The 13705-nt window shown below is 52.1% G+C and overlaps 1 protein-coding gene across 1 annotated transcript in view; it reads right to left on the bottom strand.

Annotated features, from left to right (window-relative positions):
* Positions 1-3555: 3555 nt before the first annotated feature.
* Positions 3556-13705, bottom strand: part of Nt5a (5' nucleotidase A) — a 120202-nt gene continuing 110052 nt past the window's right edge. The window contains exon 6 of the mRNA XM_055073234.2: positions 3556-3683. Coding sequence (XP_054929209.1) covers positions 3619-3683 — 65 coding nt within the window. The 3' untranslated portion in view covers positions 3556-3618. The remainder of the gene's footprint in view (positions 3684-13705) is intronic.

Below are 13705 nucleotides of genomic sequence, written 5' to 3'. Positions count from 1 at the left end.
ATTGGCATAGGTTTGATGTCATCATGTCCTGCCGCACAGTTGTTTTTAATCTTAGTTATTAATTCTTCAGTCTCACGACATGAAACAGAATGCAAAACTATGGAGTTAGGTAAGCCACGGTCATTTATCGATAATCTTGGATCATCGTCATCACATATCTGATCGTAACCACAACTAGTGATGAAGTAATCGTTCATTTCAGTTGCAACCTCTCTGTAGCCAAGGCCGCCAGAGTTAGCTAGAATGCTAGGCACGTGGTTTTGTTTTATTCGACCGGAAAGATTTCTAACTTCGTTCCAAATTCTCCTGGGATCATTACTTATTTTGCAAAATAAATTCTCATAATATCTGAACTTAGCACACCTTAGTTCACCATTTAGCTGGTTTCTGTACTTTTTAAACTCAATAAATAAATTTATGTCGCGTGTCTTTACAAATGCATGGTACATGCTATTCTTCTTTTTTATTTTTTTAATTATGCTATTAGTTATCCAGACTTTTCTAATTTTCTGCCGTTTTACGTACCTTACAGATACCTGGAAAGCATCATTATAACATTTTATCAGTTTAGACATGAAAACGTTGTATGCCAAGTTAGGATCCTTTTCCCGGAACACGTGACTCCACTCGGTCTGAATAACATGATGCCGGAATACTTCTAGTGTCCTAGCGTTGATCTGGCGTGACCGCACTTTTTCGTTAGCTTCGCGACTACCATTGGAAGAAGGAAAGGTACAAAAGATAGGTAAATGGTCGCTTACTTCTACAACCAGCACTCCAGCAACGCAATGCGGCGGGTGTATGTTCGTCAAACAGATATCAAGCAAAGTCGCAGTCTGCGCAGTGATACGGGTTGCCTTAGAAATAACATTTTCGCAAGCAAATGATTCCGCTAGTACTGTTAACTGACGTGACGATGCATCCTGAGATAACATATCGATATTCACGTCGCCCATTACCACAAATGGAAAGCCAGTGTGACACAAATACTCCAGCACGTCTTCCATGAACTTGGCAAATCCAGATTTAGTTCCAGAAGGTGGTCGATAAACGACAACAGCAAATGCTTTTTCTAGGCGTATCATAAGACACTCTACAACCTCGTCAATAATAGAAAATTGGGAGATAACTTCATGTTTTAATGACTGCTTAACGTAAATAGCCACACCACCTCCTCTTCCTAAAGGACGCACTAGGCCATTGTAAATATAGTTTTCAAAGTATGGCGGATCTTCACCTACAGATAGCCATGTTTCAGAAAATAATAGCAAGTCAAAACTAAATGAAAAGGAGCCGAGGACATCAAGGATCATGTCTGTCTTGTTGCGTATGCTGCGTGCGTTTAGATGAAAGGCCTTGATGCGCTTGCGCGCATCCCTAAGTAGACTATTCAAGGAATGGCTGTCATGATAATCATCGCTAGGCGTTGCTCTAACAGAGTTCATGAAACTTGCGAGCGTCTGTCAAATCTGGGCGTGTTCCGATACCGTGTTTATTCTCCAGTAGTTCCACCTGCTTCTGCAGTCATCTTATCGAGGTCGTTAGCATTCCTGATTTTCAGTACAGGCGAGCCTTCGTTTCTACGTGAAAAGACATTGCCCCCCGATGTCCAAACAAATTTCCACCGCATTTCCTTCTTTCTCTGTATAGCTGACCAGAGAAGCTGTTTGCCGTGTTTCGTCAGATGTTCATTGACATATACTGCAGAGGACGTCTGGCTGCCTAAATCCTTGCTATCGATTCTGACTTTCTTTGACTTGCTTAAAACAGCAGCCTTCTTTGTCCTGCGCACAAATCGGACAATTATGTTACTTTGGTCATGACGAGCAGTCGGTACTCTGTGACAGATATCGACCTCGTCCGCAGTTATGTCTTCTTGAATGAGAACACCGATTTTCTTAACTGCTGCAAGTGGTTTACCATCAGGCGGAACACCCTTAATTTCCAGATTATTTGAGCGCTGATATTGCTCAACCTCCTCTATCCTGCGGTGCAGTCTATCATTTTCAGCTCTGAGCTCTTCGTTTAGCCTCATTACTGACTGAATATCTTCTCTGAGATCTTTCGCTTCCTTCAAAGCATCTTTTATATCTCGAAGTTCCTTTCTCAATTCACGTCGTAAGTCTTCTATGGCTTTGGCGGTATCGCGCGCATCTTTAGACATAGTTAGCCAACACAAATGAAATCACTAGCAAAGCATCAAAGACGAGAACAGTACGTCCGGCAGCAGTGCACAGCTTGCGAAGTTTAACTGCTGCAAATGCAGCTGGAAATTTCTCACCTGAAAGAGGCGTAGATTTAGTGTGCGATGCCAAAGTGCACTGCTGCCGGACTGTGGTCGACGACTTTCTTGCAGCGTCTTTATGTAGCAGCGGTGAACCGTTGCCCTCTGGTGATGCGCAGCTTTCGTCGTCGATGCAGGAAACACGTCCCGCTATGCCAGTTCCGGGGTATCAGGCAGCATCAGCGATGTGTTGGCAGTAGGCGTATCTGAAAGAGGCGTAGATTTAGTGTGCGATGCCAAAGTGCACTGCTGCCGGACTGGGGACGACGACTTTCTTGCAGCGTCTTTATGTAGCAGCGGTGAACCGTTGCCCTCTGGTGATGCGCAGCTTTCGTCGTCAATGCAGGAAACACGTCCCGCTATGCCAGTTCCGGGGTATCAGGCAGCATCAGCGATGTGTTGGCAGTAGGCGTATCTGAAAGAGGCGTAGATTTAGTGTGCGATGCCAAAGTGCACTGCTGCCGGACTGGGGACGACGACTTTCTTGCAGCGTCTTTATGTAGCAGCGGTGAACCGTTGCCCTCTGGTGATGCGCAGCTTTCGTCGTCGATGCAGGAAACACGTCCCGCTATGCCAGTTCCGGGGTATCAGGCAGCATCAGCGATGTGTTGGCAGTAGGCGTATCTGAAAGAGGCGTAGATTTAGTGTGCGATGCCAAAGTGCACTGCTGCCGGACTGTGGGAAATCCTGAAAGAAGTAGAAAAAGATTACTCAGAGGCGACGGAGGGCGCGTAACTTCGCCCGCGCTAGGAGTCGCCCTCTCCCCTTCGTTCTCGCGCTCGGCGTCGACGGCGCGAAAGAAAAATCGAGAATCTCCCAGAACAGACGATTGCTCCTAGCCAATAGGAAGACGAGACCGGAATGGGAAAAGGAGTGAGTTTGTACGGAGAAGGAGGCAATTTGTACAAGGAACTCTAGGCGTATGTGAACGCCTGCTTTGGCGCTAGTAAGACAGACGCGGCGCGCGTCTTTAAAAGTAAGTTGATCGCGGGCTGCGATTCAGCCCCGAGCCGCCGGTTAAGCTTGCATAAGCCCGCCCGCTGAGGAACTCACGCACCAATCTCGGCCAGCCACGGACCATCCAGGCAGCGTGCGCCAGTCATGGGGACGGGCACTGTTGGACACCTGCAGTCACGTCGGACTCACAAAGTGCCCGGTGAACAATCAGCATCCATTGATGCGAAAATGCTCGGTCGGAAGCATCAAAGCGGTTCGTCTAAACGAAAGGCGAAGTTAGAAAGAGAAGAGCGTGAAGCGAAGCTACCAAAGATGACAAAGTACCTACTGAATGCAGCTTCCGCGAAGCAGTATGATCGCTCTACCCAGAGTCCGTGTCAAACTCCCAATAGTACCAACTGTGCTTCTGTAGAGGACTTGCCAACTCCATCGCCACGGTTTCCTGGAAAGAAGCAAGGTTTGATTCATATTGACACGTGTACTTATATTTATCGGGCGACCACGTTTCGCCGCCTAACAAATGTTATCGCACAGCGCGGGACGCGCCTGCATGTATCCGAAGTTTCTGGAAAGTTATCCATGCTTCTATCCGCTCTCTGTTGTCGCCGAACTTTATGTTATCTGATTTCATCGCCTGACGCGAATGGTGTAGAACTTTGTGGAAGGCACGCGGGTCCGGACGATTAGTCTGGAACATTCGACGACTGCTCTATAAAAGCCGACGCTCTTGACCCGCTGATCAGATTTTCGACGATCGCCGACCGTGTTCGCCGCTATCGTTGTGCTATAACTGTAGCCTGTTTTTGTGGGCACAGGTTCGCCCAATAAAAGCTAGTTTTGTATTCCACCGTATTGCTACTGTGTTCTTTGAAGTCACGACCACGTGACATCTGGTGGAGGTGCTTTTGGTCCATGTACCGGACGCCCCCAACAAGCCGTGATCCAAGCCCGGACCGCAAAGAGAGAACCAACGTAGTCCTGGACCATCGAGCAAGCCGTCGTCTACAACAGCTGCCCCCGGAGCACGGACTTCTACCTGAGAAGCCCAAGAAGATTGTGGCCAAGACAACCACAATGGCTGCCCCAGTGTCACCCATCGTACTTCAACAACCCAGGGAGCCCCCTACCTTCCGTGGAGCTACGTCAGAGGATCCTGAAACCTGGCTCGAAACCTTCGAAAGGATCTCGACCTTCAATAACTGGACCTCTGAGGATAAGCTACGACGCGTGTACTTCTCCCTGGAAGATGCCGCGAGGACTTGGTTTGAGAACCGGAAGTCCACCCTAGCAACATGGGACCTGTTCCGCAGTAACTTCCTGAGGACGTTCAGACTGTTGTCCGAAAAGAAAAACTGGAAACTGAAAAACTGGAAACCCGAGGCCAACTACCCAATGAGACCATCGCCATCTTCACAAAAGAGATGACCCGTCTTTTCCGGCACGCCGACCCGGAAATGTCCGAAGAGAAAAAAGTGCGTTTCTTGATGCGAGGCGTAAAGGAGGAACTTTTCGCCGGAATGGTTAGAAGCCCACCGAAGACCGTCGACGAGTTTCTTCGTGAGGCGACGAGCATCGAAAAGACACTGGAGTTGCGGAACCGGCAATTCGACTACCGCACCAAGCCAACAAGCTACGCCGGAATTCAATCACTGGCCACGGACGATCTGTGCGAGACCATCAGAGCCATTGTGCGCGAAGAACTGCGCAAGGTCTTGACATCGTCGCAGCCTCAAGTGGCCTCGATCGCCGACATCGTGAAAGAAGAGGTGCACCGATCCCTTGGAGTTCCTGAGGTGCAACCACAAGTACCGTAGCCTCAGCCAGAAGCGATGACTTACGCCGCCGTCGCCGCCGCCGCCGCCAGTACGACCACCCGTCGCCCAGCGCACCTACGCGAGGAAGACGGACATTTGGCGCGCCCCCGACCACCGCCCGCTCTGCTACCACTGCGGCGAAGCCGGCCATGTTTACCGCCGATGCCCATACCGCGAGCTGGGATTGCGAGGCTTCGCCGTCAACGCACAGCGCCCGACGAAAGGTGAACGCCCTCGTGACATCGCCGACTACCTCGCCGCTACCAAGTGGAGCCCTCGACGACCGTCCCGTTCGCCGTCACCGGGCCGCTACCTGTCGCCACAGCGCCGACAATACACTGGCCCAGCCCGGGGTCGGTCCGTCAGCCCATATCCGGAAAAATAAAAGCAGCAACCGATGGAGGTGCTGTTGCTGTTCGTCGAACTGACGAAGATCCTCCGCCGCCGACGAAGACGCCGAAATGCCTACCTCGGCGACATAAAAACGACGACACACCGCCGTCCCGACGAAGTCTGGCAGCAAAGAACACGCTGACCAAAGACCACCTGACGACGCCACGTACCAACCACAGGTCAACGCGACGCAGCCGTGATCCGACGCCGAGGCCTAACTGTAACGCAAGACAAAGAACCACCGACCTCGACGTGCTTGTCGACGGCCACGCAGTCAACGCCTTAGTAGACACAGGAGCCGATTATTCTGTCATGAGTGGACCCATCGCAGCCCAATCGAAGAAAGTTAAGACTGCATGGGAAGGCCCGTTAATTCGGACCGCTGGAGGACACCTCATCACGCCGAGTGGAATCTGCACGGCAAGAATTACAATTGATGACCGGACTTACCCTGCCACCTTCGTTATCCTGCAACAGTGTTCAAGAGACGTCATTCTCGGCATGGACTTCCTGAACCAACACGGCGCAATCATCGACCTGAAGTCGAAGTCAATAACGCTGTCGGAAGATCAAGGGATACCGCCGGAGAGCCCTCGTAGCCACCACGCCTTGAGTGTGCTCGAAGATCAAGTGAGCATCCCGCCTCGCTCCAGCATTGTTGTTTTTGTCGGCACCGAAACACCCGCTGACGTAGAAGGCGTCATCGAAGGCGACCAACGTCTACTGCTCGACCGTGAAATTTCCGACGCAAGAGGGATCGCTCGACTGCACGGAGGAAACACGAAAGTGTTGCTGACAAACTTCAGCCAGGAGTTCAAGCACATCAACAAGGGCACGACGATCGCATACATCGAGGAAATTCAGGAAACCAGCGATGCCTTTGTCCTCTCGGATTCTGTCGCATCTACCCCGACGACCGTAGTTCCCGAGCCAGACTTCGACATAAATCCAAGTCTCCCCGTGATTAAGCAGCAACAGCTCAGAAGTCTGCTTCGACGATACAAAGACTGCTTTTCGACGTCATCGAGGATTCGACAAACACCAGTCGCAAAGCATCGCATAAGTGCGCTCGACCACTACGCCAGAGCCCCTACTGAGTTTCCACGCGAGAACGCGAAGCTATGAGACAACAAGTCGACGAAATGCTGCGCGCCGACATCATCCAGCCGTCGAAAAGTCCGTGGGCGTCTCCAGTTGTTTTAGTGAAGAAAAAGGACGGAACCCTACGTTTCTGCGTCGATTATCGTCGATTGAACAAAATCACGAAGAAAGACTTACACCCCCTCCCACGGATAGACGACGCATTGGATCGGCTCTGCAATGCTAAATACTTCTCATCGATGGACCTCAAGTGTGGCTACTGGCAAATAGAAGTCGACGAAAGGGATCGCGAAAAGACCGCCTTCATCACGCCAGACGGCCTATATGAGTTCAAGGTTATGCCATTTGGACTGTGCTCGGCGCCTGCAACGTTCCAGCGCGTGATAGACACGGTTTTAGCAGGATTGAAGTGGCAGACCTGTCTTGTTTACTTGGATGACGTCGTTGTCTTCGCCGGAAATTTCGACGATCACCTTAAGCGGCTTGCGACAGTATTAGAGGCCATCAAGTCATCAGGGCTCACTCTGAAGCTGGAAAAGTGTCGCTTCGCTTACGATGAGCTTCAATTCCTAGGCCACGTCATCAGCAAATCTGGAGCACGCCCCGACCCGCAGAAGACAGCTGCCATCGCAAAGTTCCCGAAGCCAATCGACAAGAAGGCCCTCCGCAGATTCCTTGGCATGTGTGCCTACTATAGGCGCTTTGTCAAGGACTTTTCACGCATCGCGGAGCCGCTAACACATCTAACGAAATGTGACGTCGAATTCAAGTGGGAAACGCCGCAGGCCGACGCATTTCAAGAACTCAAACGACGCATGCAGTCGCCGCCGGTATTTGCACACTTCGACGAGGACGCCGATACTGAAATCCACACTGACGCCAGTAGCCTAGGCCTCGGTGCCGTCCTAGTCCAGAGGAAAGACGGACTTGAACGGGTAATATCTTATGCTAGCCGGTCGCTGTCAAAAGCGGAAGGCAATTATTCTACGACTGAAAAGGAATGCCTCGCCATCATTTGGGCTACAGCAAAATTCCGCCCTTACTTCTATGGCAGGCCATTCAATGTCGTCAGTGACCATCACGCGTTGTGTTGGCTAGCTAACTTAAAGGACCCTTCAGGACGGCTGGCGCGGTGGAGCCTGAGATTGCAAGAATATGATGTCACCGTAATATACAAGTCCGGAAGAAAACACTATGACGCCGACTGCTTATCACGCGCCCCCATCGATCCCCCGCCGCAAGACGACGAGGACGACGACGCCTTCCTTGGAATAATAAGCGCGGAAGACTTCACTAAACAGCAGCGAGCAGACCCGGAGCTAAAAGGCCTCGTCGAGTACTTGGAAGGGAACACCGACGTTGTCCCTAGGGCATTTAAGCACGGGTTGTCTTCGTTCACGCTACAAAACAACCTGCTCGTGAAGAAGAACTTCTCACCAGTCCGCGCCAGCTACCTTCTTGTTGTACCGTCAGCGCTGCGTCCAGAAGTACTGCACGCCCTACACGACGATCCAACCGCTGGGCACCTCGGATTCTCCCGGACGCTGTCGAGGATACAGGAAAGGTATTACTGGCCGCGTCTGACCGCCGACGTCGCCCGTTACGTCAAGACATGCAGAGACTGTCAGCGGCGCAAGACATCACCGACAAGGCCAGCAGGATTACTACAGCCGATCGAACCTCCTCGTCGACCATTCCAGCAGATTGGGATGGATTTGTTGGGGCCGTTTCCGACGTCAACATCCGGGAATGAGTGGATCGTCGTGGCGACGGACTACCTCACCCGCTTCGCTGAAACTAAAGCTCTACCAAAAGGCAGCGCAGCCGAAGTGGCGAACTTTTTCGTCGAGCACATCCTGCTGCGACATGGTGCCCCAGAAGTCCTCATCACCGACAGAGGAACGGCTTTTACAGCAGAGCTCACCCAAGCCACAGGAGGACAACTGCCTACCACCCGCAGACGAATGGTCTTACGGAACGCCTGAACAAGACCCTCGCCGACATGCTAGCAATGTACGTCGACGTCGAACACAAGACCTGGGATGCCGTCCTGCCGTACGTAACATTCGCTTACAACACGGCGGTGCAAGAAACAACACAGATCACGCCGTTTAAGCTGGTTTACGGCAGGAACCCGACGACGACGCTCGACGCCATGCTGCCGCACGTCACTGACGAGGAAATTCTTGACGTCGCTACTTATCTCCAGGGCGCCGAAGAAGCCCGACAGCTCGCCCGCCTACGGATCAAGACCCAGCAGCGTACCGACATCCGACACTACAACCTCCGACGACGCTTCGTCGAGTACCAGCCCGGCGACCGTGTTTGGGTATGGACCCCGATACGCCGACGAGGACTCAGTGAAAAACTACTGCGACGCTATTTCTGACCCTACAAGGTCATCCGACGTGTTGGCGCACTGGACTATGAGGTCGTGCCAGACGGCATTTCGCATTCACAGCGGCGCCGCGCACGATCTGAAGTGGTCCACGTGGTGCGCCTTAAACCCTTTTACGGACGCTGACGAACTTCTTTATTTGGTTGTTTTCTTTGCTACTAGTGCTTTTCTTTATTTCGTTTGTTTGCAGCATCGGGTCGATGCTTTTTAAGAGGGGGGTATTGACACGTGTACTTATATTTATCGGGCGACCACGTTTCGCCGCCTAACAAATGTTATCGCACAGCGCAGGACGCGCCTGCATGTATCCGAAGTTTCTGGAAAGTTATCGATGCTTCTATCCGCTCTCTGTTGTCGCCGAACTTTATGTTATCTGATTTCATCGCCTGACGCGAATGGTGTAGAACTTTGTGGAAGGCACGCGGGTCCGAACAATTAGTCTGGAACATTCGACGACTGCTCTATAAAAGCCGACGCTCTTGACCCGCTGATCAGATTTTCGACGATCGCCGACCATGTTCGCCGCTATCGTTGTGCTATAACTGTAGCCTGTTTTTGTGGGCACAGCTTCGCCCAATAAAAGCTAGTTTTGTATTCCACCGTATTGCTACTGTGTTCTTTGAAGTCACGACCACGTGACAATATTGGTTGTCTGGATCCTGCGAAAACGGTGCCAACCTCGGTAGTCCATATTTCTGAGCAACCGACGCTAACCGAGTCCTGTCCTGTTCCTGAGTCAGCAACGTCTATGCTACTCGGCCGGGCCCCTGCCACAGAGCTCCAGGTGTCTGGTCCGCCCCGCCCGATTTCTACTACTGCTGATCAACAGGTGCCAAACCTCCCTGATGAGCCTCTTTCTACTGACGAGCGCCAGGAAACAACACTCCAAGAACCAAATCTCCTGTTTCCTGTTAGTTTGGCTTCAAATAATCATGTTCCCACCCACGAAGTGTGCCTCGAGAGGACGAATGAGACGGCTTCTCGTTGCGGCAACAGAGAAGTACAGACACCCCCTCAGCAAGAGGTACGTTGCGAAATTCTCCGAAGTGACCCTGCTAAGTGGTCGGACGTTATTACCGACAGCTTTCGGAGTGTATGCCTTGAGAAAGGGCCATTGTATTTTCAAAATCGGGCAGAAAATCTTCCGTCTTCCGAAAGGCAGTACAAAATTCAGAAACGCTATATGTCACCTCATCTTTTCATGCGAAAGGCTGTAAATGGGGAGGCGTACGAGCGACTCTGGTTAATGTACTCGAAGTCCAAAGGTTCCGTTTACTGTTTCATGTCCAAACTCTTTTCGATTTCAAGCAACCCCAGTGCTTTCACCACGCACGGCTTTTCTGATTGGAAAAAAGCAGAAGAAAAGGTTTGCGCACATAAAAATAGAGTCGAGCACCGGAACTACGTGGCAGCATAGCTCGCCCGCTCTAACTCGAGCAGCACAATTGACAAGGAGCTGGTAAAGCATCTTGTCACTGAGACCGCTGACTGGACAGAGGTGTTGAAGCGCGTAGCCGTTATAGTTAAGCTTCTAGTTGAGCGCAACCTAGCGTTTAGGGGCAGTGAGGAGATTTTTGGTTTACCGAGAAATGGCAATTATATGGCAGTGCTTGAGGCCATTGCCAAGTTTGATCCCTTTCTAGAGGAGCACATCAAACGCTACGGGAACGAAGGAAAAAGTCACCCATCGTATCTGTCAAGAACCATTTGTGATGAATTTATCGAGCATATGGCAAAGGCTGTCAAGGAACGTCTCGGTGACGAAGTGAAACGCGCAAAATACTTCTCTTTAATTGTTGATTCGACTCCAGACCTTACTCACGTTGATCAGCTGTCAGTTGTTCTACGATACTGTGAAGAAAAAGACGCGTCTCGCGACATAGCCGCATCGCCAACGCGCGGTTCGGCTCGGCTCGCGCTGTTGATTGCTGGCGTCTTTTTGGACAGTGCTTCGGGCTGGCTCGCCGTTCCCGGTCGCTGTGCCTTTGAATTAGGAGTCGCAAATAAACCTCTTCTCAATTGGTGGAGGTGCTGGGACTCAAACCCCGTCGCTTGAAACCCTGGAGCTGCGATCAATAACGCTACCGCCAGCCATGACCGACAGCTCATCCCAAACGGCGCCGACGCCACAGTCCGTCACCTGCACCGGCGTTCCACGACAACGGGACCCCAAGATATTCAACGGTGCAGACGACGAAGACGTAGAAGACTGGTTTGCGTCATATGAACGGGTGAGCGCGCACAGCAAGTGGGATGATGGAGCGAAGTTAACCCACGTCATCTTTTATCTGGCTAGTGTTGCCCAACTCTTGTATCACAACCACGAAAGTGAAGTACCCACATGGTCAGTCTTTAAGACAACCTTTACGGAAGTGTTCGGCCGACCCGCTGTTCGCAAGCTGCGCGCTCAACAACGCTTGCGCGGCCGAGCACAGCAGACAGCAGAAACGTTCACTACCTACATTGAAGACGTCGTGGACTTTTGTAAACGAGTCAACGCCGCAATGCCCGAAGCTGAGCGAATTTACCATATACTGAGAGGCATCGATGACAGCGCATTCCAGATGCTCCTAGCCAGGAATCCGTGCACTGTGTCCGAAGTCGTCAGCCTAAGCCAAAGTTACGATGAGTTAAGGAAGCAACAAGCTTCGACTCGGCGTGCTCTGGGAAGCGACGACTCGTTGGCGAGCCTTGACAGCATGTACGATCCATCCTCATTCTTTCAGCGGGTTAAGGACTTCGTGCGTGAGGAATTTGCCCGCCAACTTTCTTTAGTCCCCTTCACTCATGAGCCCACCTCCCGTCTTCCGAACAAGCTCTGCACCCTCATTTCCGAAGAGGTCGCTCAAGTTGTCCCTTCCACTCACCATCAGCCGCCTGCAGCCGCGAATTTCAACTCTGCGCTGGCAGTGCAGCCTGTCGCCACGCCTCTCACCTATGCGCAGCCAGTCCTGCCTGTGGCCGTGCCTCTTACGTACGCGCAGGCAGTACGCAGGCCGCCGCCGGCGTCTTTCGCGATCCAGGCCCAACCGGTGCCATCGGAAGTTCAAGCTGCATCTTCGACCGCACCGACACCTAATCCTTGGATGACGCCTGACAATCGTCCCATCTAACCCGCCGTGGTTGCTCAGTGGCTATGGTGTTGGGCTGCTGAGCACGAGGTCGCGGGATCGAATCCCGGCCATGGCGGCCACATTTCGATGGGGGCGAAATGCGAAAACACCGGTGTACTTAGATTTAGGTGCACGTTAAAGATCCCCAGGTGGTCGAAATTTCCGGAGTCCTCCACTACGGCGTGCCTCATAATCAGAAAGTGGTTTTGGCACGTTAAACCCCATAATTTAATTTTTCTTTCATCGTCCCATCTGGTATTCTTGCTGCACTCCCGGACACGTCGCGCGATATTGCCGCCGTCGCCCTCAAGCGTTCGCCAACGCCTCTCGGCCCATCCAGTACGGCAGCCAGCCCTTTCGCCAATACGCCGCTTCTTCCCCCCAACCGTATGCTCGTGCTGACCCCACAGAATTTCCTTCGCGTCGCTCGCCATCCCCTCGCCGACACTCGCTCTCCCCAATGCGACGGCGACCCGCACCACCTGACCAGGATAACTGAACCTCGCAGTTCAAGAGGCGAGAACTACTCCTCGCGCCGGTCCTGCTAACGTTGTCGAAATTTGTGTAGAAGGTGTACCTGCATTCGCTCTTGCAGATACTGGCGCAGCCGCTTCTGTGATAGCCGCCAAACTGTGCCGTTCGCTGCGCAAGGTGACCACGCCGCTTTTTGGACTGTCGCTTCGTAGGCCAGCGCGCAGCACGTCACTCCGCACGCAGCCTGTACTGTACGTGTGCTTATTCACGACGTTGTTTACATCATCGAGTGTATTTTTCTTCCCACCTGCTAGCATGACGTCATCCTCGGATGGGACTTCTTATTCCGTCATAAAGCCGTGATCGACTGCGCACGCGCCGAAGTTGAATTTTCCCCTTGTGATTCACCCTTCGACGAAGATTGTGACCGCCCTTCCAAACTTATCGTGCACGAGGACACAGATATTCCACCTGGCTCCTTCGCCCTCGTACCCGTCTCTTGCGATGCCATCGCTGCTGCAACGGTCCTCTTCACACCGTCCGACGTCTTCATGAGCCGTAAATCTCTCCCACTACCCTTCGCAACGCTTGACATGGTTGGCAGCTGCAGCAATATATACTTTTACAATCCCCTCTGCGCGCGTATTACGTTGCTCGTTGGTGAATGCCTTGGCTTCGTGGAACTCCTCGACTCTTCGTCTTTGGTTGACGTTCCCGGAGACTTTTGATGTCGCCTCCGGCCAACCATCTTCGATTTCCGCGCTTGAGGAAACGTCCAGGGATGCATTCTCGAGTGCCATCGCCGATACCCTCACACCTACCGAACGCGCCGACCTTCTTGATCTCCTGCACCACTTTAGAAGTCCATTCGAAGTTTCACAATCTCACCTGGGCAGCACGTCGGAAGTGCAGCACTACATTGACACCGGTTCACATCAGCCGTTACGTCAACGACCATACCGCGTCTCTGCCGAAGAGCGTCGTGTCGTTACCACCCAAGTCGAAAATATGCTGCGCCGTGACGTTACTCAACCATCGCACAGTCCCTGGGCATCGCCTGTCGTTCTTGTTTGCAGGAAGAACGGGTCTATTCGCTTTTGCGTCGACTACCGTCGATTAAATAAGGTAACGCGCAATGACGTCTATCCTTTGCCGCGCATCGACGACGCCC

This window comes from Dermacentor andersoni, chromosome 7, assembly GCF_023375885.2.
Source record: "Dermacentor andersoni chromosome 7, qqDerAnde1_hic_scaffold, whole genome shotgun sequence".
Classification (NCBI taxonomy): Eukaryota; Metazoa; Arthropoda; class Arachnida; order Ixodida; family Ixodidae; genus Dermacentor; species Dermacentor andersoni.
This window is presented reverse-complemented; position numbering and strand designations above follow the sequence as displayed.